The sequence below is a fragment of the Pteropus medius genome, unplaced genomic scaffold (assembly GCF_902729225.1).
Source record: "Pteropus medius unplaced genomic scaffold, Ma_sr-lr_union100, whole genome shotgun sequence".
NCBI lineage: Eukaryota > Metazoa > Chordata > Mammalia > Chiroptera > Pteropodidae > Pteropus > Pteropus medius.
The window spans coordinates 5,861,598-5,887,442 of record NW_024340692.1 but is presented as its reverse complement, the minus strand read 5'-3'; the positions used below and the strand labels follow the sequence as shown (position 1 = coordinate 5,887,442).

Sequence of the window (25,845 nt, the reverse complement as noted above, 5' to 3'; positions counted from 1 at the left end):
TTTTTTTTTAGTTTTGTTTTGCCTTTGCTCCTGGGAAATGAAAATTAAATGATAGTAACCAAAAGTCCTTGTCCTTGAAATGTCTAGCACTCTTGATATTTTTATTTAGTCTCATTTAGATATACATTTGAATCACCCATTAGTCTATATGTTTTGCCAGAAGAAGTTGCTCCAAATTCTTTTTGGATTGTGAGCCGGTGAATTTAGAAACAGAAATATAAAACCAAATTTTATACCATGAGGACCATAAATGAAGAATAAAAATGAAAAAGAAGGATGTAATTGCTCTCTTCAACACTGAATCTATGGTAAGTCAGTACGTCTAGAGATTATTTCAAGAGATGTCATAAATTTCCAAGGAAAAACTTAGAAAAATCTGGCTTAATTTGGTGTGTGTGTATATACACATTATGCATCTAGAGGATATATATATATATATATATCATTCCTAGGAGAAAGCTGAATGAAGTAAGAGCCTGGAAATATCAAACAAGAACAACAACAACAAAATAACAGTATCGCACTCCAAAAAGTCTGTAAATCACTGACAAGGAGAATCCTCTATAATATTCTCTGCCCTGGGGCTTGTTTCTCATCTCAGCAGCTGTTGTAACCTGAATTAACCACATCATTTCTTCAACCTTAGAATCGGTCTTTGTTGTCATAGCTTAAAAAAAAAAAATCTCAGCAATGTAATTTTTAAGTCCGAATCCTAAATTTCTACTGAAGTTAACAAAAATTTTAATTCACAATTTTCCTACAAATAACTCAGGGTAAAAAATGTTTAGTTTAGAGCTTGTGGCCAATTCATAAGGCAAGGCAATTAATTAATCAGGAAAGTAGCAGACACCTATACTGGACTGGAGAACATCATAAAATAAATATGCAAATCCAATTTCCTCACGGCTGACACACTTCTATTATCAAACTGCTAACGTGTTTATTTCTCCCTCAATAGCTGGATTTTTGTCATGAATACGATTGAGACCTGCAGTTATCAGCTTTGATGACTAGGTGACAGTGAGGACTCTACTTGAGAATTTGTATTTGACAGATCATTGACACGCAGTCACATTTTTTTTCCTGCTCTTCACTTAAAAGGAATCATGCAATAGGAAATGAACTGGAGCTGTTAGAGATTATTCAGGTTTAATAGCACACATCCTTTTAGCTGGCGGTTAGAACAATACACAATGTGGCAGAGTTAAACAGAGGCATCAATTATACTCTCAGACCTGTTAGTATTTTTGACAATATTTAAATAGCACATCCCTTTAGGGCATGGCTTTTTTTTGCCCTCTTAGTTACACACCTGTCAAGTGTTTAATTTGCCAAAGGGAAACAGTTTGATTTCTAAGGGCAATCTTAATATTGAAGAAGCAAATTAGAAAAATGAAACATTATTGAATATAAGTATAATGAGAATGATTTCAGAAAAAAATAATAGTAGGCTTAATTCAACATGGCATGTCAACATCTGTCGTTAATACAACAATATGATGCTATTCTTCAATATGCTGCATATACCTTGAGCTTTTTAATAATTCGCTCCCTTTGCTTTTTAAAAGACAGGGGAATGATGGCAGAGAAAAGCTAGAGCAGTCAAATGTAGCTATGAAACTAAAAAAGATGGAGACGGTAACTTGCAACTATCATATGTATAAAATTATACATCTGAGAATATAATTTTGGTACAAGTTAATAAAAGCTAGCCATGATCAGATTTGTATAGCTACTAGTTTAAAAGCACAAAACAAATTTTATTCCTTAGGTGCTTAATTAAATATTAAATTATAAGTATTAATAAATTAGCAGTTGGCGAACTATATAGAAAATTTAAATCTAACATGATAAATTCTAGAACATGTTTAAATTTTAAAACAGACAATAATACAAGTTTTTTGATTTGTTACTCTAGTCACACAAGAAAAAAAATCTGGTTCAATAAACAAATGAAATTGAATTAATAAAGAATGGAAACTAAAGGGGAGTTGAAAAATCTGAGATGTTATCAGTGGATTTAACCAAAATTAAAACTAGGGACAAAGTTTCTACCTTTGGAAAAGAAGAAAAAAAAAACAAAAAACCAATGATGTGAGACAGGTTTTAGAGGCAAAAAGAAGGAAAAGGGCTGTGCCTTGCAAGGCCAAGAAAACTGAGTTCTCGTATAAGTCATTCAAGCTCTCTAAGCCATTGTAATAGCAGGCTGTGGGCCAGATGGTTTCTTTGGTCCTTTTCAGTACATGAACAGGTGATCAAAGAACAGAAAGTCCAAAGATATATAAGTAACACCTACAGAATTCATAAACTTCACAGTATGCTTAGTCCTAAAATATATCAGGATCTATCATTAATACATCATCATACTGTACTTAGTCACAAACTATGAGAATCAATAATAATCATGCTCAATAGATTTCCAAAGAGGTTTCAGCTGAATCACATGGAACACAGTTTTGAAGCCCATATCCTATCTACATCCATCTGGAAATGGTAAAACAAGTTCAACAACAAGTAGGCCTATTTCTCCCCTCCCTTTAGCAGAAGTGGTAAGTACAAACGCTATTCCATTTATATAAGGCTGGCTAGAGGGATATTTTGACAGTTATCTCACTGGATTAGTGGTATTTTCTGACATACTTACTAGTACTTTTTTTTTACAAATTTTTCTGTCATTCTAATCATATATTCATAATACAATAAGGGAAGAAGACATCTGTTCAAATTTTCCCCACTCTGAAAAACCAGATAATTTTCCACATCATAATCATACTCATATTCAGTAAATTGGTTTCTCCAAAACCTTGCCAATCCATTCTGAAAATGGGTATGTAAAAATCAATCTTTTCAATAAATTGCAAAGGGACAAACACAACTACATATAACAAAAAGACCTCTTAATTCATAACCATGACCTTTTAAACCAGTAAGCAGAAATGCACTAGAGAAAAATATTTTTAAAGATTATTTTTGATTTAAATTTTTTGGCTACCAGAATTAGATTAAGAAGTTATATGATATTAAACAAATTCCTTCTCTATTGCTACTATTTGTTCTTTTTGCATTTGGCACATTTTTGAGGTTTTTTTTTTTAACTGAAGTTATTCTTTCACTGAATTATACTAGTCTTCAAATTTCATTTTTAACCTTTTAAGGCAGAATATTTGCTAGCAAGTCATCCATAACCATTAAATTAATGTTAAAAATATCAGAATGCGAATTAATTTGGATGGAAGGCATAGACTGACTTCAAGCCTTGTGAGGATAACAACTATTTTAAAAATATATTTTCTAAACCTGAGAAATGGTGATTAAATTAAGTAAGTTCAAAGAACATCTGACTTCAGTTTTCATTCTGTCATGGTGATATGTTTCAGTTTTAATACAAGTGCTAGGATTTTTTAATGCTCATAATTTTTACAGAGAAAAACGCTGTTACATTTAGAAGTTCTAATGTTTATCACCATCTGATGCTGTCATGGCAAGCAATTGCTACTTACACTCCTTTAAGAAGTGAGAATTGCAATTCCTCTAACTGATGACAATGTAATTATTCCTTTTACTGTCAAAATAGAGGTGATTTCCCTTTCTCACACATGATTACATATGCAAATCCAGGCTTATCTGAAATCTCATAAGTATACTAAATGTCTGAATCTGAATGAGCAAGATCACATGAACAATGAGCCTTAGTGATGATGGAAACCAAGTCTACAGCCATCCACCCTAAACATATTTTTATCATCCCCTTCTCCTGTAGGGGCTCATTCTTCAGCATCCACACAGCTTTCAACACAATGTCATATCATCTACAACATACAGCAACAACCATTACAAAAATAGGGGCGGGGGGCAGGGGAGCCACAGTGAATCTGAACGTCTAGTTTGGAGGTTTAAATGACTTCATTAACTCTTCATTAACACATACAAAAAGCAGCCTTTCAGAAAAACACAAGCCTTTCACAAGATCTATGCCATGCTGTTAACGCCTGCTTGGGTGAATGATGTCCTACCTGGTCTTTCAGCTGCTGTACAGAAGTCTGGAGGTTCAGAATCTGACTGAAGAGTGGACTCTGCAAGACTGATTTTAAAAGGTTCAGTTTGTCTTCATTTGCCACATCCCCACGTTCTCGCAGCTTGGCTTGCAAGCGCTCTGCTGCCTGCAGGGCCCGAGTTTTATCTATACCAAAGAGCAGCATTAGTCAATAACAGGATTCAAGAACACATCAACCCATGCTTATAGAAATCCTAAAGCTATTCCCTTCAAGAGCACAAATAAAAAAAAAGAGGGCTTGTAATATGTCACTCTAAATATGTCCCTCAAACCTTGAAGTCTCTTATAAGAAAGTCTGTTTGAAAGCAGGGAACAGGTTATATTGTATAATACATGCAACTAATTGTAAAGTACAGAAACCAATTCAGATGAAGTACATTTAAGTTCTAATGCCAGCTATTTCAACTTTTTAATAAAAAACTACTGATGGCCATTCTGTGATCTTGCAAATGCTGATATTTTCACCTTTCAAGAACTTTTATTTACATATAAGAAAAGTTAGAGATATAATTAACAAATAAGTAAGTATGAATAATGTCATTGATGAGTGATAACATCCAAAATATGACAATTTCATATATTAAGGGGTAAAGCATTCTATACTTGAGAATTTACTTGAAAATGCATCATAATAACAAACTAGTTTTTCTAAAACTAAAGAGCAGTGTGAAAAAAAGATTAACACATGAGCTTGAGAAATCTGAATATTTCAACTTAAATTATCCCATGTAGAAATTAAACTGCCTTAAACATCACTAAAGTTAGTCGGTCTAAGTTTTTATTAGTTATATTTATCAACTTAAAACCAAGAGCTCGGTAGTTTTCCACCTGCCACAAATAAAGTAAAGGTATGACAAAGGCAATGATCTTTCTTCAGTATTAAAAATACTGTTAAACTTTCTGGTGCTATCCAGAAACAAATATTAGCCAGAATTGGGTTCATAAATCAGAACTGAGTTCACATTAAGCTTTATTAAAACCCATAATTGATAAAACATCTCATTTGCTTTTTAAACTTCTGCTTAAAAATGATTTTTTTTATAACACTTCAAATGAAATTGTCCAAATATAGAAACACATTACCCTGGTTTAATGCTAGCAGATAAAAACTTCTTAAAAATTACGTTATTATAGACAGACTCATGCTATTCAGAAAACACCATATTGCAAAGATCCCAATGGAAGGAGTTTTGATTCTTATAAAAACAGTCAAAAAAGAATACGGTCTTACCTATAGTTTCCAACATTTTTTTAGAAGTTTAGTGTTCTTCTCTACAATAACTATAGACAGCAACTAAATTGGGACTCTGTAGAGAAAAGAAATAGAATGGTTATGTTTTATCGGAACTTTAAAATTATATTCTAAAACTATATAATCTAAAAAGTGCTTGGCACTACTATAATTCTTTTGAGCAATAAAATCTTGTTGGTTTAACTTAAGGTAATTTTCTTTATAGGCAAGAAAATGGTAATCGTTTTAGAGCTAATTCAAAATTATCTTGTATTTGCAGGTAATGCTTGCATTAGAAGGTTAAAGGCACAAAATCTCTTTTAAATAAGATGGTAGATATATACAAAATATTTCCTTAAGAGCTCTTCAATACAGACCACTATAATCTTACAGATCCTTACCCAAAGAATAAGGAACTTACTTGACTCTGTATGAGAGATGCTGTGGGCAGAAAAAAAAATGAAATGTAAAGAGTGTAAAATGTGATTCTGGCTTTGAATGCTCACACAGTTGACTGAGGAAAGAATACAAACACATCAACTAGAAATGAAGTGCGACTCACAAGCAGTACATGAATTGCTAGAAGATAATACATTCAATCATGGACAAAAAACTGAATAAAAGAATGTTAAATAAAAGATGATTTTTCAAAGGTTTTCAAAATGCCCTCCTGACTATAATGTTCTCTTTTTCCCATTCAAAAATAAAACTTTCTCAACTTCTTCGACTCACACAAATCTCATCTTTCTCTGACAATACTTATCTAGACTGTTTAAAGTGCTGAATTCAGATCTTCACCGACAATGTCCACATCACTAACCCATCTGTGTAATCTTTGCTGTCCAACCATTTTGCACAGTGTCTCCATAGTTACATCTATCCTTTGCTTTGCAGAAAACTGAGTCATCAGGAAGTCAGTCAATAATTCCTTCAATAGAGAAAAGGAATCTACAACCACATCCTTGCTTTGCATCAGGAAGATGAGAAGGGACTTCTCTGAGAAGGAACAAATTATTCCATTATCTCTTTAAGAGAAAATGCATTTGGAAGAAATGAAAGTGTGGGATGGATATGGGCAAATGCATAGACCACCAATGCCTGAAATTCACTGTGTAATAACAAAGAGTACTTAGTGACTTTCTTTACTCCAGCTCCAACTATAATATTTAAAGCATCAACTCCATTTCAGTCAATTAGCTCAACCTCTGGCACTTGTTTTAAAAATGCCCTGGTGTCACAACAAGGGAACACTGGCTCTACCCTGGAATTGAAATCTAAACAGTGTATGGCCTTGAGCAACGGGGCCTATCATCTGAACTTTAGTTTCCTAGCAAACACATTTATTTATTGTGTATATTAAGATAAATGAGATACATAAAATATACCAATTTCCAACTCACTGCATAAATCATAGCTATATAAAATATATAATCAGGATTAATGCCAAGCCCATACAGATGAGCATTCTAATGTCAGGCATTGCATGGTTTCATGAGGAACAATACAGGGTAATCTTAAAATAAACTAGTCATATTTTTTCTTCTTATTTAGAAGGAGACTAATATTCCTTCATGAAATAGCAAACGATTAGGTTCCTCCCCCCAAAAAATTAACTTCTCATAATTAAAAAGTAAAAGTAAAGATAATCCAATATAAAGAAGCTCAAATTTGCATAGCTATATTTAAACTATACAAAGGAAGCATGATAGCAACGAAAGAGCATGGACTAGGGAGTCTGATGACTTGAATTATAATTTGAGCTTGACCACTTCCTTGCTATATGCTCTTGTTAAGTCACCGTTTATAATCATGTCCACATGTTTAAATGAATTACCAGGATTTTAAGAAAAATACCCAAGAATAAGTCTCTTTATATTGATATTCAAAGTACATTAAAAAACATAACTGCTACATTTCAAAGTACTAATCCCTCAATATGATGAAAATAAGCATATTCAAATAGTATAGAAAATACTAGTTCTCTTTTAGCTACTGTTCATGTATTCTGCTTATAGCCATATCACTATTTTGTTATAACTGAACTGTTCCAGTAGCCATGACACTCAGATACAAGACATATTAGTAATGGCTCAATAAATTCAGTATTTATGAGGAACTTCAGTGCTAGTCAAGTGCTGTTAGCACACATTACATCATGGGAACAGGGACCCTGACCATCTTGCTCTTCACGGTATCCTCCACTACTTGGCACATTATTCTATTTCCCAGATAAGACAACAAAGGAAAGGAGAGGCTGAGATCTTACTCAAGTAAGATCACAGCTAGTAAGCCGGATAACTTAGATTTGAATCCAGTTCTGCCTGATTTCAAAGTCCACACTCATTATTTTATCATATTATCCCATGTTTTCTATATTGTCTTGAAAAAAATCACATGGTGGAAATACATTGTTAAAAAAAAATGCAAGACAACGTATTAAATTGCTAGTGTTTGTAAAATAAGCGAAATGTTTGTGTAAGTAAAATTAAAATGTGCATGTTTATTAAAGCATAGAAGTTTTCTGCAAGCTTTCCAAAGACTAATAGTGGGATGTAGGTGCGACAGAAAGACATTAAGAAACTTATTTTGCACTGCATTTTTTAAAAATCTGTATCAATATAAGGTTTCTGGATCTAGTAAATAAAAACACAGGATACCTAGCTCAATTTGAATTTCAGATGAATGAATAATTTTGTAGTAAAAGTACATCCCATGCAATATCTGGGACATACTTATACTAAATACTAATTTGTTATCTAAAGTTTAACCAGGCATCCCTAATTTTATCTTATAAGCCTATTTATTATACATTAGCTTAGAAAAAAATCAAATTTTAAAAGTCATTTTTAATTTAAGACCTTTATGCTTTTTGTAAAACTTTAATATGTTGACAGAGTAGCCAAAACCTTTAGAAATCTCCAAAGATTTCAGGTGTGACCATATGATTCTCCAACAACTGGATGATAACACTAGTTTCAGCAGAGGATAAAAATCAAATAGGATATTAGTTTTATTTAGAAACAGAAACTTGCTGACTAATCATTTTACTGTCAGTGAGTTGAACTGGTAATTTGTAGGCATAGCTATTAGGTAGTAAAGAATCAATACTTGAAACATAAACAAGTCATTCTGCCCAATGCAGATTGTATGGAAACTAACAAGTGAAAACATGTTTTATGCTAAAAATGAAACTCTACTAAGAGAAACTGCCCCAAATCAATACGATTTTCCAGTTATCTTAAACAATTCTGACTGTAAAAGGAGTAACGCATTAAAAAAGCTTGCCACAATGGTTTGCAGCTTGTCAAAGTCACTCAGCATCTGTTATTGCATTTATCTTTAGCATTTGTCTCATTCATAGCTGTCTCAGCACTACCTGAAGTTAGACGGCAAATGCAAGGCTATTGTCATTTACAGGTAGTTTGTCATAAAGTCAACTGGCCATTACAGCAAAACTTACACTTTCAGTTATAATTCATATTCTAGGTTAACGTTACCGAACTGTTGCTCAGAAAGCATAGAAATGACACTACCCACTAGCATCATGCAGTTCCAAAAGAAAATACTCAACCTCTTAGCATCTGTTCTTTTGAACTTCTCCCCCATTTTTATAGGCTTGGTCAAAAAAGCATTTCAAGTTGACATTTATAAATCTTTTTTAATTCCTTCAATAATAATAGAATTAATTCTACTTTACTTCCCAAAATCAAGTACAATGAAGTTATCAAGTGCCAATCAAGCCTTTACAACATACTTCAAATCCTGATCGATAGTCTTGCTCTTCTTTTATAAAATAGAAAGCTAAATTACCTGTCCCAATTGAAAATGCTGAAGGGGTCACAGGGTTAGAAAAAAACTTAAATTCTGTTATTTACTGATTTAACAATGCACAGGGTGCCTACATGACAGACATATTGTTGGGTGTCAGAATTAGAGAAATGAGGACACAGTCCGGAAACTCACCGGCAAAGTGAATGGAAGAAAAACAAGGAAACAGACACTTAAAGTACAAGACATAAGAGGGACACAAAACCCAAACTGAAGAGAAAGTAAAAGCTGGCTGGAGGCAGAGACCCCTGCGCATTGCCCAAAAGAACAGGTGGGTATTAGTACAGAAGAATTGATAAAAGAGGTCCACATAGAGACAATGGGGCATAGTACCTTCTGAACACTGCAAATAGTTTCTTACATACACCTGGACTGGGGCAGAAGGAAAAGGAAAGACAGAGGCAGAGATGATGAGGCTAGAGAGGTGGGTATAGGCTAAACTACTGGGTCCTGCATACCATTTGTAAAGAGTATAGGTATTTAATTTCGAAGTTTATTTTGGTACAGTGAGTAACATGGTTGCTTAGTTTTAGAAAGATCACTCTGCTAGTGATGTGTAAGACCTGTAAGAAGCAAGAGAAACTGGGAAAAAAAAAAGAATGATTAAAGAGCATTTTTTAAAAATAGAGATAAAAGTGACAAATAAAAATGAGAGAGAAATACAAGAATTAAGAGTTATAAACAACAGGACCTGGTAATGTGGACATAACATGAATCCCAACTTTTTCTGCTTGAGTTATTGATTGGATAGTAATACCAATCACAGATATAACAATATAAAAACAATAGCATGTCAGTGGTATGACTGCTCCAGAAATAAAATCTGTCTTGGTCAAAAATTTAAAAGGCTAAATTATAGTACCTTATAATGCTGCTGTAAACCGAACTATATCCCTCCAAAATTCATATGCTGAAGCCGTAACCTTCAATATGATTGTTTTTGGAGGTAGAACTTTAATGGCCTTATAAAGATATTGTCCCTCTCCCTCTCCTCCTCCCTTTCACTTATTAATAGAGTCACAATTCAGATCTGAAAAATGAAATTAAGATTTTCAGAATAAGTATAGTTTGATATAATTTATCTATTTTTAAATATACAAATATGTGCTACATATAAATATGTACATATGTACTCTCATCACAGTCAACAATGAATTAAAAGGATACATCCTAAAATCAATTATAGTACTAGTTACTTTTAAGGGTGGAAAGATGGAAAAGGCAGCCTCAGGTCAGAGAGAAATTAAAAGAGGACTTTAGCTTTCTCTATTTAAGGAAACTATACTTTTGTAATGTTTTAAAAGTGCATACGTAAAAAGTAATTGGGTTGAAATATTTATATGTAAAATGGTAAAATTTCTAGGATCTGTTTCATAAAAACTGGAAGGGGACAAAAGAAACAAGACTGGCCATAAATTAATGGCTATTAAAACTGAATGATGTAACATCAAGATTCACTGTAATAATTCACTGTAACATGTACACTATAAAATGTACACTGGAAATATCTTCAGGCTAGATTACTTAACTCCAGCAAAATGAAAGGAAATTGTATGTAAACATGTCTTCAAAAATTAATATCCCATAAAGAATTTTCATTTTTGCCATTAAAAATAAAGCTTTATTCTGATTTTCTGCTGGCTACTCTGCTTCTAGTTTTGCCAAGCTGTGTTAGATAAGAGCCTTAGAAGTAGAGGCTCATGGTCCTGGATTAGCCAACACCACAGGAAAGAGACCATAGCAGGGGAGGAAGTGATAAACGGCTGTTGCTGTTCTACTTGTGAACATATATACAGTACAAACCAAAATCCCCACCTTTGGAAATGATGGCTGAACCCAAGAGAGCACATAAATATAAATCTGTTTTAATCTAAAGGAAATTTATCTTTCAGGCATATCCGAATGACAATTCCATACAATGAATAGTCAGTCACATTATATACCTAAGCTAATACTATAATATAGAGAAGTAGCATATTAATCCATGATTATGTAGACACACACAAGTCAAAATCATTATTTCAATCAAGAATCTACATACTCCAAACAAATTTTGGTAAAATTATCTTCTCATTCCTTTTCCTAGGAATTTCCTGATAGGGAGAATAAATAAAACCTACTGCAAAGAAAAACTACATAACACAGAAATTAAAATATTTTATTATAGATATACAACAAACCTATTTATATCAACAAACATGTTCATTAAATTAGCGTTGGTTTTGAAAGTTATTTCCTTTTATTTTTAAGACTGTTGGCCTGAAGTGAAAGGTTCATTATCCTTTCAAAAAATATACATGTTGTTATCTTAATTTTAGATTCCTTAAAGCACATACTAGCTTTATAAAGACATTTTACCAGATTTACAGCCACTTTCATATAACACACAAATTATATTTTGTGATGCTTTTTGAGGTAAGCACCCTTATTTACTACTCACACTCAACTGTGAAGTCAATTTTAGAATTAGCTCCCCAAAACATGTAGGTCACAGATAAGCTAAAACTCACTGAAGTTTGGTTATATAACAACTCAGTGGAGTATCTGGGATTAAAAGCTTGGGCTGCTGTTATTACTCAACTGGCTATTTAAAAGGCTGAACTTTCTTTTTAATGTATTAGACTAAAAAATTCTGTTTATAGTCCATTGTATTATATTTTCTTCCTCTTTCGCCTTCATCCGTATTTTTTAAAATAAGCAAAACAAACACATTATGTTAGAGATCTATAGATTCCAATATTTTCCCTCTGGATACCCGTTTTTACAAATTTTCTATCCACGATGTTCTCTTAGTACATCGCTATAAGACAGGGACCTCGACTGTTAACTCACATCAAACACGGTGACTCACAGAAAAGATTTAGATACTTCTGAGAATGAAGATTTAGCCTCTTGCACTCTTACTCCCTAAACTCGGAAGCATTTAGGTTATTTGGGCAGTTTGCCTCTGGTGGTTACCTCCGTGTTAAGGATCAAGACGGAACAGGCCCACATATTTCTTGAACAGACCCATGCAGGGGGATTCCTTCATAGGCTGTTCTTGCAGGAGAAAAACAAGTGGATCTCAGTCTCAGAGGCAGCTAGCTGCTCCAGCCACATTATTTTCTTGGGGGCAAACAAAAATTGTGCAGAGAGATTAACTTTGTGCCACACAATTCTCAGGTGCAATTCCTACACCGGTAACAAATTCTCCAGAGAAATTACTCTAGGCTCCAGCCTCCTGCTCTTTTGCCTGCCTGAAATGAGGCAATTCTCCAACGGGCTGGTGTAAATTGTGTCCTTGGTGCTTAGAAAAAGTGTGGATACTCAAAGTATCCCCATGGAACCCAAAAAACATGGTGGCAACTATTCTGCATTAGGACTTATCAACGGCAGGAGGAGATGACAGTACAGAAGATACCTGTCATCTGGGGCAGAACAATATGTGGCTTTGTCTCCTGACTGAATGATTCCTCAGGGAAAGTCCTTAAGGACAGTGAATAGAAACAACTTTTCTAATACGAACAAAACTGTGAAACTAGAAGGTGGAACTAGAATAACTATGCAACTTCAACTTATCTCCCCATCCAACTACCTGAAATGCATCCTCTTCACCCAAAATAATTTTCTGGAGCTTTTCCCCCATAACTTTTAAAATAACTATACTTCCCCCATTTCCTATTATTATTCCAAATTGTTTCTCCCATTCTGGAATTTTTTCTTCAAAAATTATGAAGAGTATCGTCTATCATATCGCCTACTTAACTATTACTGAGCTATACGCACTATACATAATTAGATATTTCTATCCTTCCCCATCAATCAGCACCTCCTAAATTCAGTTTGTGGCTTTTATAATTTCCCTTTGTTGAATTTGGATAGGAATAAAGATTAAGTTTGTAAACCATATTCGGAAAAGGACAGGCTCAAATTTTTTTATAGGAAATCTTCTGGAAAGAAAACAGCATAATGAAATGACATTTAATATGGTTGTTTTTCTCTCCTACTTGTGGTGACTAGTGGTCTACATCCCCTGTAGGTTTAGTTCCAGCTCTTTGCTCAGAGAAGCAAAGTACACGTGTACTGAAAAGGGCTCATGAATGATTGATTATACTCTCTTGCTCTCCGTGAGCACATTCTTTGCAGTACTTTTCATGTAGCAATTTAGAACTCTTAAATTTGGCCAAAAGAAAAAATTAAGGCTTAATAATTTCAAATACCTTAGTTGATGACAGTAGAAAATTTTGTGGGCTTTTACTCTTTCTAAAGCATAACTTGCTAACATCGCATTTTACAGATGCAGAAGTAGAAGGTCAAGGACCTTTCTCAAGGTCTTATAAATATTTTATTAAGCAATTATATCTCTACAGCCATTATTATATGGGGGTATTAAAAAGTCTATGTAATAAAACATCAACAATTATCTGCAAGTTTCAGCCAAAAGTAATCTAATTCAGCTACAAGAGGATTTGGAGACAGAGAAGAAAAAAGAAATAATAGGCTTAAAATTACTCAATCAGATTGGTGTGTATTCTGAGTAGATTCCCTAAGTAACAAACTGTTTAATTTCCCATGCTATTTTGCTGATTAAAAAAAAGCAACTTTATTTCTCAGGTACAAATTCACCACCTAATACTCCCCTCAAGAGGTAAAAGTTGCCAAATATATATTCACCATTGGATGTCTAAAATGTAGGCTTAATTGTAATCCACAAATTAAAACAACAATTTGTTATCTGACACTTTTAAAAACTGCTCTTCAGTAATAATAATAAAACTGTATTTAAGAACTGAATGCTATTGCATCTACTATAATAATGATTCTTCCAGAGGATAAAATAGTCTCTAAGTGAAATTTTTATGCAATGAACTGACATTATTTTCACTGTTTGAAATGAAAATGTTTAATAGTTTTCATATATCCCTGTCTCCTTAAGCAGAGCAGATGTGCTTTATACACATGTATTTCCTGTAATCCTACCAACAGCTCTGTATTAGATACTCTCATTTTAAAGTAAGAAAATTGAGGCTCAGAAAGATAAATTGTTTTCCTCAACATTCATGAAGCTTATAACATGGCTAACTAACATTTAAAGCCAACCCAAGTATGATTAACATCAAAGACAAGTTCTTTCTACCAAATCATAGCTCTGTGCTCTAATACTATAAAAAAGCAAATAGTTATTTACCTACAAATTAAGGCAGCTAAGCCTTATAAAGTTATCTTTAAGGAACTTATGAGCATGCTACCATTTTACTAGTTGTGAAATTCTAGGCAAGTCACTTAACTTCTCTGAGCTGCTGCTGTAAAGTGGACATTAGCAATAACATATATAAAGTGCCTGGAAATGATAGTCATACAAAAGCTATTGCTATTATTATTTTATCTTCTGTTAATGTCTGGAAACTAATCTCTCCATTTTCTTTTGATTTCCAATTTTCTATCAGATTTACCATATTTATTAAATAAGTTACTCCTCAACACAAGTGAAAATTGATCATTTCTAGATTGGTACTTGAAAATTGTACCATGTCTTCCCTACACAGTAAATAAAATATGTGGCTTAGGGACATCATCTTTCCCATTGCTGAAAACTATACATACTTTTTGTACTATTGAGGATCCTTGAAATTACCATTACAATACTTCAAAGAAGCAGAAAGGAAGCCAATAATTACAAACTCCAAAATTCGGTTTCGTCAAAGAACACTTTTATTACTAAAAAGTATACATATCTACCAGAAAAGACAGATGGAGAGGGAATAGGTTTGATGTATGGCAAGACACAGATAAACAAATAGGGGAGGAAAGGAAGAAGAAATAATGAGGTCAGGAAGCGAAGAGATAGAGAGATGGAGCTAGCAAGATATTTAGAAAGCACTCAGAAAATTCCTTAGCATTCATCAGGCTAACAGGAGGTGGAGTAGGGTGTTAACTGAGGTTACAGATGCACTGGAATAACTGAATCATTCCCCGCCAAAGTGAAATCTGATCTCAAAGGAGAATTTCAACTCTTTTTTTCACACACCAAATAGCCAAACACAGTAAAAGTCATTAGGTCTGAGTCAGCTTCCTTGTGACTCAGTTGTCAGAAGCCCATAAGTATGTGAAAGTGCTTAGAAAATATGAAATGCTATAGAAGCATTAGGAATTATTATTAACAGTATTAGCATCAGAATGGTTAACTAGTGTTTCCTAAGAAAATCAACAGCAATAAATATATGATTTTTTATTTACACGTGTGTATGTAAACATATTAAAAAAACCCACTGCATTATTTCGGCAAGTTTTAACTAAGCACTTTCATTTCCCTAGGTGTGGGACACAGGCAGATTTAGCATGAAGATACTTGCACAAGATCCTTCAACTCTCATTTAAAGAAGTATGCACTTTTTATCTAATTTTGTATTCATAATTTTATATTATCTTTTATTTAGGAGGACCATCCCAAATTCTATGAACTCCAGCCCTTCCCCAATCTGTATCTGTCTCTTATCACTGAGGCATATGGCAAAGCAGAATAAGGAGAGATACCTAACTTCTGAGCTCTCAATTTAGTGGGAAACAGTAATTACACTGCAACACGGTGTGCTAAATTCTGAGTGTACAGAGGAATCCGATGCTGTCACCATGAGTCAGAAAGAAATTAGAGATGTGACATGTGAATCATACTGAGGGATGCACAAGCTAGGAGAGTGTGGAGAAGAGCCAGGAGAGGTAAAGGTATCTCTTGTTAGGGAAGGATATCTGCTAAGGCAATGAAATCATAAAGAAACCAGAAAACTTAATGACAGTGGTTCCATAGTCCTTTAGATAGGAGCTGGGAAAGCAACGTTTCCATGGCCTTGTTAGGACTTTGCCCTGCAAGCAGGCAGAGTGGGCAGATACAGTAGAGAGTGGAGGAGGGATTACTAAAATTCATTTTCTGGAAAAACAATTCTAGCAATAGGGCAAATAATTCACCAAAGAGAAAAAAGATCTAATGATAGTATAACCAGATGTTAGCCTGTTAAAACAGCCCAATCAAAACAATTATGAGCCTAGATTAAGGCAGTGGCAAGGAAAAAAAAAGAAATACACTCATTAGAGGAAATCAAAAAGATTCAATGATCACTAGACGTTTGTTGTGGGCAGGCACAATGAGTGAGGAACAGCAATAGAGGCCAACTCTCAATGTTTCTAATCTGGGAAACTAGATATATTGGGATAAGAGCTTAAAGAGTAATAGCAGAAAAGGAATGTCATCTGTTTTTAGGGAAAGGTATGGAAATGTACTCTTTTTTGATATATTGAGTTTGAAATACCTCTAGAAAATAGGAAATATTAGAATTTAAGCTCCATGAGGGTAGGAATTTTTGTTGTTTTTGCTGTTGGTTCTTTTTTCTCATAAGGCTATATCACCAGCATAAGAAATAGTGGCTGGCCCAAAGTAGGCACTCAATAAATATTTGTTGAAAGAGTGACTCGATTTCACCTGTGTACCTAAGGAGACAAGAACTTAGAAAATATAAAAGTAGGGAATCACTGGACTCTAAGTATTGCTGAAGGTAAAGAAGATTGATTTATCAGGAAGAAGGTACAGATTTACAAGATGGGAGAACTGAGGTTGGAATGCTGGGGAACATAAACATTCAAAAATATATAAGAATTATTTCAGTAGTAGAAATTAATTAGAAATCAGAATCTGCATGCTTGGTCATTCTAAAAGTATCATATTCATAAAGCACCTAGTACAGCCTACACACGAGGCAAGGAATAATTACTGTCTATTTAGCTGATACTAAATAATGCTTATTTGACACAAATTTGGTTCCTATACCAATGTGAAAACAAATTACTTATGGAAGATAACCTTAATAAGGTAAAAGTAAATATAGAAGATAAAAACATCTGAAATAGACTTCAAACAATTATCTGAGGTCAATTTAAAATCCTAGTGGAATCAAATACATACCAGCAAGTTCCAAGATGAAATAAAGGTTATATATGGGGGAGAATACTATATATAAAAAACATAAAATTGGTCATAATCCCTTCTTATTCACCTCCATACTAAATAGAAACTAATTCCTCTGAATCTTCTTTTGATTAAATATGCATACACTCAAGAAGAAAATAAAAATTGTCCACAATTATAAAAGCAATGTTTTTCATAACCTGTACTAAAGAATTACCAGAGAAAACCCTGTATTCCTTTGACAGCAAAGGGATGTCACTGTCCAAATCAGCTGATAATCATGTCAGTCAGTGGTAGTCTACATTGCTAGAATACACCAAGGAAAGTCACGACAAGTCAGGAAAATAGATGACAATTTACATCTTGCTGGCAAAATTCCAAATAGTTCAGATAAGGAAGAATTACAGAAAAAACACCAAATTAATATGAACCTATCTGAACATGAACCTTAGCTATATAAGATAAATAGGCATGGGCCAATTCAATCCCCTAATTACTAATTTATAGACAAATATAACAGGTTACCCTATTTAGTGACCACATGTAATTCCACAGGACTCACTAGCGCCATCCTGAAAACTGGTATTTTCTCTCTGAAAACGTTTTAAAAGGTCTTATTCTCTTTCAATAAACATGACTATTTGCTTCTTAATGAACTCATCTACTATTTACCTACATTCATTAACTATATTTTATTATCATACTCAAAGGACTAAATGTTCATATTAAGATAATAAACCAATTTTTACTTTTATAATAATCCAGAGAGTATATCTGCCTAAAATAGTGTTTTTTGTTTTTGCCACTTAATTTCAATTAAGTGATCACAAAGTAGAGACAAACATATAAATGTTAAAAATTACCAAAAAAGTCAGTGATTCCAGACAGAATGTTGTGTTTTCACTATTTAATGATTATTTTCTCTTCAATTCTTGGTATGTTTGATGATCTTAGTTGTAACATACCGAATGGCCAATATTTGGTTAACTCAGAAACCGTTACTCCATTGTTATCCAACTCATCATATGATTGTCACATAAATTTGTTACAAGCAATGACAGATATATCTATCAAAAATTAAAGAACTACAAAAAATATGCAAGTGAGTGAAGAGCATTAGGCAAGCAGCCTGGAAAACAGAGCTTTGGGTTCATTAATAAAACTGACTATGCTGTGCTTATATTCTTCATATTCTTCATAAGATAGGATACAAAAGCTATCCTATTGGAAATAGGATACACACAGTTGAAGCCAAGAATAAACGCATAACAAGACAATGGACAAAGCATAAGATAATTCTAAACTATTAAACATTTCTCAATGATATTATCTCTATAATGATCTAGTAAGAATAGTAAGTTATGAATATAGGCAACAGGAATGAATCAAAAAATACAGGGTGAAAGAAATCTGATGAAAAGAATATAATGTATAATTGTGTTTATTTAAAGCTCTAGAGAATGCAAACTAATCTATAGGGACAGAAAGCAAACCAATGTTTAATTGGAGATGGAAAATGGATAGGTAGGGGAGGCTGGAATGCATTACAAAGGGGCATCAGGGAACTTTGGGACTGATGGATGTGTTCACTCTCTTGATTGTGGGGACAGTTTCACATGGCCCAAAATTCAACAAATTGTACACTTTCAATATGTGCAGTTTCACCTATACCAATTATAAATTACACCTCAATAAAATAGTTAATCTCTCCCCTCCCCTTGAGAATAGGGTAGAGCCTGAATGTTCTGAGTTCAGCACCCAAAAGATGTCCAGTAAACTTAATGGAGCTGGCTAAGGAACAATAATCCAGTCCTGGAGCCGTTTCTTCTTTTGTTTTCCTACTGCTGCCACAGAACAGACCAAGAAGTTCTTGTAGCCCGATTTTATTTATTTATGTGTGTGTGTGTGTGTACATACATATACATTATATATAATTATATATATAAAATATATGTAATATATATAATATATATGTACCAGATTATATCAGAATAAAGAAGAATCAGTGCTATACTTTTCAAAATGGGAATAGGATGATTCCTACTCCCCAGGAACCCCATGAATGTGGTAGGAAAAGCAGAGAGAGAAGTCAGGCAAAACCTTAACTCCATTGAACGCTATAGTTGAAGCGCTTCCAGTTCTACAGTAGGATATGAATGTTTCCCAGAGGCGGACTTCACACATGACTTATTAAAGTGAAATACCCTTAGAAGACCTGGCTGCGTGGAGTCGGGGAGGTCGGGGACACCCAACCAAAAAGCTTTATGAACTTTATCCACTAATACCTTAGATAAACAGGACCTGTTAAGCATAAGAGAAGCTAGGTACCTTGTATAGATCAGACAGTATTTGTAGAATATTCTTCAATCTTATTACTCTATCATCACAGTTTTTGTTAGGTTAATGATGTCTTATGAGCACCGAATAACAGAGTCCCATGACCATTTACTATAGCCAGTTCCCTGAAGCAAGGCATGCCAGGGGCCACCCAATTACATAATGTAAAGTTATTTAAAAATTAACTATAGGTCTTTGTATTATTTAACTTTAAACAGAGATCAAGATTTCAAAAGTGCATCCTCCACTGATGTTCTGCATGCCACATTGTAGTTAACCTGTTTAGAATCAGGAGAAATTGGTTCAAACAGATGCTATTAAAGGTATGGATGTTTAATAATTTCTGATCATAACATCCTCACTAAAAAATAGAGCCATCATTGAGATGTACTGATCAACATAGCTGCTTTTTCATGTTATATTAAAAGCATCCTCACTTCACTCTTTGGGGAGGAGGAGTTATACCTAGGTGAGAGAATTAAGGGTAAATTTTTTGCTTCTTTGAGCTTGTCTATGTCTTCCATATTTTTTAAATGTGCTTTTTTATCATCAAAAAATTACTAAAATAAATATTATCTTACGTACTTTATAGTTTTAAAAAGCAGTAAATGGTAAAGTATCTCAAAAGTACTCGTTATCAACATTAAATCATCAGCACAACCTAAACAGGTTTTTCCTCAAGACTTTTCCCTTTTTTCGTATCTGATGTTTCTGTTTTTCTCCTTTCTTACAAGTGTTTCCTTTTTCACTTTCCCCTCATGCATTTTATAGCACCTTAGATCTGAAAGTAGAGTGGTTCACAATTACAACGAATGTTTTTGTAGATATAAAACTAAAAGGAGGATAAAGATATGAATTCCCTAGACCAAACAAATTTAATCACTACAGGCAAGAAGAAAAAAAGCAAGAATTTAAGTCTCCTTTTACATTTTTTCTTTTTAACTCAGCTAGCCAAATCTGGAAGAATTGCTTTAACATTTTTTTTTTAAAAATGTCAACACTTAAAAAAGGTTTTCATTATTTTGTATTATATTATTCACATTTTTCTTATATTTTTTCAAAAAGGGGAAGAATTCTGGGATAAAACTATTATGCCAAATATTTGCCCACAAAATATGCAAAGGATATAAATAGTTTTTAGATAAATGTAATTTAAAAAATAAAAAATGCTGTTCTAATAGACTCCAAAACCATCATGAGATGTTTACAACACTAACATTTCATCTTTACTCAATTTAACGGTTTACTCATTTTTAAGAGATAGAAGAAATATGTTAAGAAAATTAATGCTTTTATGAAACACTTTAAAAGAAAACTAAAACTCTGTCCACACACACAAAAAAAGGGCCAATTTCCCAGTGAACACCAGGAGAAAGAAAATATGTGGCCTCAGGCCAAAGATAAAAAAAAACTTTTCCTCAAATAGCAGTTTCCCTTTATTCACAAACATCAAATTACCACAATAATACTTACTTATACTGCCACAAAAGCCTCCTATGTGATCTCTCTCCTTTACCCTGAACCAGTCCATTTTTCATGATCTCACTAGCTTACAGCCTACAGTCTGTAAGAGCCCAGTAGTCTGACAACTTTGTTATGGGATAAACTATGCATTCCCTCAAAAAAAAAAAAAAAAAATTCATATGTTGAAGTCCTAACCACCAGCACCTCACAATATGACCGTATTGGAGACTGGGTCTTTCAAGAGGTGATTAAGGTTAAATGAGGTCATTGGAGTGATTTCAAATCCAATATGACTGATGTCTTCAGAAAAGGAGATTGGGAAACAGATGTACACAGAGAGAAGATCATGTGAAGACAGAGGTAGAAGACAGAGGTAGAAGACAGAGGTAGAAGACAGCCAACCACAAATTGTCAAGTTGCCAGCAAGTAATCCTATGTTGATATCTAATTTTTTGAATCTTATAATTTTTACTAAATGTAAAATCTTTTTATATTCTCCTCTGTGTGTCTATTTTTCCAACTACAATAGTAAGCTTCTGGAGCAGTATATTTTGAGTTCCCCCCAGTACCTAATACAATGTAATGTACCTCCTAATACAATCTACTAAATAACTACCTCAGATCTTGGGAAATATTTCACAGGAAGGTAACGGATTACTTAACATGGCTTTCCTTTATCTAGTAGTTTTTCATCTTATTCTTATTGCCTACATAGTCCCCCGACTATAATTATTTAATTGGAGTATATCAACTTTATCACACTAAATATTATTTCCCAACTGTATTTATACTGATGCTGTTCTATACATAACACTAATTTACAAGAGAAAAATAATATCTTTCTTAGTATAAGTATGGGGTTAATAATGTAACAATTTAACTATATATAATGAATTCCTACTTTAGGCCAAATGTTTTTAAAGCACATATAACTGTTTGGGAAATGTAATGATGATATAATATAACATCATTCACATGTACCATCGAGTAGTCTTGGATTCTATGGGAAGTTGTCTGCTTCTTCAATTTGAAGTACAGGATCTTTCACTTGTAGAAGTGTTGTTTGTTCTAGCACATACAGGGACATTTCTAGTCCAATATATCAACTTCGCCTTGAGATACTTTATCAAAGTAACAGAGTACATTGTGCATATTATGAATATACAAAATGAAGCCAACCTGCAAATCAATCTAGAGAGTCAAGTCTATGATGTCAGACTTGGTATATAATCTGGAGAAAATAATCTGCCTTTAATTTAGGGCAATTATCTTCCTGGCAATTCACTGTTACATGCCAGCTTCTAAATCCTTTCATCTTAACTCTAGACAATGGGTCCACTTCCTCTTTTGTAAAATTCAGCCTCCCCATCCCAGCAGCTAAAGGATAAAGTCCTGCATCAATGAAAAATTACATTTCAAGGATTTCCATGAACCTCTCCTGAATACTCTCACCTTGCAGAGTTACAATAAACTCTGGGGACAGCCTCTACTCCCTCACAGTACATGTGCATTTAAACAGTACCTGAAATGCAAAAAGGTCTTTAAGGGCCAAATAAGGAAATGTCTACATGGTAGGAATTTGGAGTACACTAAAAACTGCAAGTGACATCTCTCCCTTCCTAAGCCACAGCAGTCAGGCAGAGGAGATAAAAGGTGTATGGTAAAGGGAGAAAGAAAATCAGAGACAAGAGGATAAGAGATACTGAAAGGAGCCAAAGAAAGAAAAGGAACACATGTAAGAGATATGGTACACATATGATTGATCTATTAGTAATATGTTGATATAAACTTCATCAGTTTTTTGTTTATTTTAGCAAGTGAGATAGGAAAAAGGAGTGGGGAAGAGTCAAGGGAACCCCCCAAATTAGCTTTGTCTAAGTGACAACTTTCCTGTGGAAAGGAACCTATAACATGCCCTAACCCCCACCTCTCTACCTAAATAAGCAAAACTGTAATTCTCAAATCTGCTCTGGTAACAGAATGACTACAAGTCACTAGAATTCACTGCATAACACCTTGAAATATGACTATATTAGACTTAAATTAAAAACATAATTTCTGCCAATCAGAAATCACACTTTAGTCTACATTCTAACAGCAAAAGATACCAAAAGGCTAAGAAAAATTTTTGAGAGTGAAACTTGTAAATGAGAAAATTAAACACATTTAATTTGTCTACCTATTGGGGAAAAGTCTGCCACTTTCAGGGGGCATTGAAACAGAACCTGAAAGGCAATGAAATTAAACAATGCACCAATCACAAAACGGAGTATATAAGCAATACTTTCAAAGTCTGCCCTTGATTGGCAACTTTTTCTGTACAGAGTAACAGTAAATATTTTAGACAACTACTCTACCACTGTAGATATGAAAGCACCCATACACAATAAGAATGAGACACAAACAATAGGAATGAGTGTGGCTGTGCTCCAATAAAACCTTACTATGGACACTGAGATTTGATTTTCATATAATTTTCACATGTGAAATATTTTTTAATTGTTTTCTACCATTTAAAAATTGTACAAACCATTCCTAGCTCCTAAACCTTGGGGAAAATAACTGATTGCAGCAGATTTGGCCCACGGCCCTTAAATTTAGAGCTCGGCTTTAAGGAACTCTGATGTGAACTCTGAGCGAGGATAGAGCCCAATCTAGATAGACCCGCCCATTTGTAACCCAGCCCATTTGCAAGCAGGAGCGTCCCAGACAAATTATCCCTACCATTCTCTCTGGCCCCTCCCTCAGGCATGGGCACAGGTGCATTCACCCAGAGCTCTGCATTGTATTGGAGGTTCAAAACAAGGAACTTCCAAGTTTTGTTGGATTTTTAAGTACAATTGTTTACCTAAATTCTACCAGGCTCTAAAAGTACATTCTATATAAACTTAGATGTAAAATTAACTTTTTACCCTTGTAAAAAGTTCACTGTAGTCACCTACACCCAAATTCAACATTGAAAAACTCCCAAGCCCCCAAACAACACCTCGTTAGTTTTTTCAGATCAGGTGTTATTTATTCTGTAAAATGTAATCTAAATGAGGAAATGTCTACGGAAACACAAAAGGGATGTTTACACCACAGCTGTATACCAAAGCTGAAAAAGGCCACTTCAGATTCTTCCCCTCAAAAGAACATGGAGAGGTTTCCTTCTAGGCTGGTGAAGTCACGGTCTTCTTATCTGATAATAAGAAACCCTAATCGCTACCCGCACCCTCCCCACCCAAGGCGCACAGCGCCTGTGCACAGTATCTTCCCAGCCACAGTTACCTCAGCAGCGCCACCCACAGAGATGGATGGAATTGTCCTGCCGCCCCGCCCCACCCCCCATTCGCCCCCGGCCACTGCGCAGCAGCGGCCACTTCCCGCCCCTGCCCGGCCCCTCCACCTCTCCGCAGTCTCAGCTTCAATTTCTAAGTGACCTGCAGGGAAAAACCCTGCCTTTGTGCCTCTGCAAAGAAAGCAAGCAAAGATGTACACCATCACCACCACCGACACATAAACTCCCCAAGATACAAAGTGTCTTCCGAACAGCGCTTCCCCTGGAACATCCGGCATCCCCCGGCTGCGAAATCGCAAACAAAAGCGTACCATCGGCGGGGAGTGAGAGGGGAGGTTGAAGGGGGAGGCGAGCGCAAAATGCTCGTATCAATGCGGGAAGCAGATAAAAAGGCACAGGCGACACGGGGGATTCGGGGGTGGGTACCAATTAGCTGTGCGCCCTGGGTTCCCCGCCGCTGAGGCGGGAGATGCCAGTGTAGGGGCATTTCTCTCCACCCCACTACCCACCCCGCACAGCCCAGCACCGCGTAACTGTGGAGGGGGCGTCCAGCCCAGGGCGCGGCCACAGAAGCGGGGAGCAACAGGCTCCCGCGCTCTAGAGCAACCGGCCCGCGCGCCAGGCCCGGGTTCCCCCTTCTTGGCACTATGCCCCTCCAGTCGAAGGAAAAGAAAACTTTTAAATCATTTAAAGTAAGCAAGGGTCAAGGTTGAGGGAAGGGGGCTGAAAGGTCTGGAATTTTTACTAAGGGGCCATCCTTTTAAAGAGCCAGAGGAGCAGCGCACCCCACCCGCCAGTCCGCCCCGCGCGCCGAGCCCCGGGCACCCGCGCACCCCCGGCCGGCGCGCGCCCAAGGCGCGGGGGCGCGCTGCGGCCTCCCGGCCGGCCCCGGCGCCGCTTACCCGGCTCGCGGCGGCCACCACGGGCGGGGACGGAAAAGGGGCGGAGGGCTGGGGAGCCGGGTCTCCGGGGACTCGGGGTGCCTCGACTTGCCTCGCCCACGCTCGCTCTCTTCTCTTCTGAAGTAACGGCCCGGCGAGGAGCTTCGAGATAAACGCGCAAGACACTCATGCGCTGCCGAGAAACTTAATCCCGCCCGGCCACTGGCGGCCCTCCGCCAGCCTCGCGCTCCGCGCGCCCCCTCCCCCCGCGCGCGCCGCACTTGCGCCAACCAGGGCTGCGGAGGAGGCGGTGGCCGCGGCGACGGCGGCGGGGCCCCGGCTGCCTGGGCTGCGTGACGCCTGCGGCCCGTGGGGCGGGCGCGCCTCGACCAATCAGGGGGCGCAGCCCGACCAGCGGACCTGGGTTTAAACTAGCAACCCTGGTACTGGGCCTGGTACATGGAGAATGAGCTCTGTAGGTTGCCAGAGGAAATATAAGGCGCCCCGTTAAATGCGAGTAGTGTTGAATAAAAGAGAATAATTGTTTTGGACAAGTGTGTCCCATGCAATGTTTGGGACGTACAGTAAAAACAAATATTGTTCGTTGTTCTTCTGAAATTCCAATTTAACTGAGCCGTCTGTATTTTTATTTGCTAAATTTGGCAATCTATGGAAACTAGTACTCTCTATTTCCAGGGACTTAAGTTGTGAGGACTTAAATTGTTTTTATTATATGAACTGCCCTGTAGACGCTTTCTGCATGGGAAGCTTATTAAAGTGGTATGGAATGGTGATGAGAAGCACTTTAATGAGGAGGCATGGGGAGAGAGGAAG

General features: G+C 35.7%; 1 protein-coding gene across 9 annotated transcripts in view; it reads right to left on the bottom strand.

Annotated features, from left to right (window-relative positions):
- Positions 1-25,326, bottom strand: part of MPDZ (multiple PDZ domain crumbs cell polarity complex component) — a 146,209-nt gene extending 120,883 nt beyond the window's left edge. For 3 of the 9 annotated variants that reach the window (XM_039877139.1, XM_039877363.1, XM_039877495.1), the window contains exons 1-3: positions 25,033-25,326; positions 5,286-5,361; positions 4,014-4,180 (exon numbers count right to left, since the gene is read on the bottom strand). In XM_039877139.1, the coding sequence (XP_039733073.1) occupies positions 4,014-4,180; positions 5,286-5,301 (183 nt within the window). In that variant the 5' untranslated portion in view covers positions 5,302-5,361; positions 25,033-25,326. The remainder of the gene's footprint in view (positions 1-4,013; positions 4,181-5,285; positions 5,362-25,032) is intronic. The other 6 variants (XM_039877000.1, XM_039877199.1, XM_039877414.1 and 3 more) reach the window with 4 other exon arrangements.
- Positions 25,327-25,845: the final 519 nt, after the last annotated feature.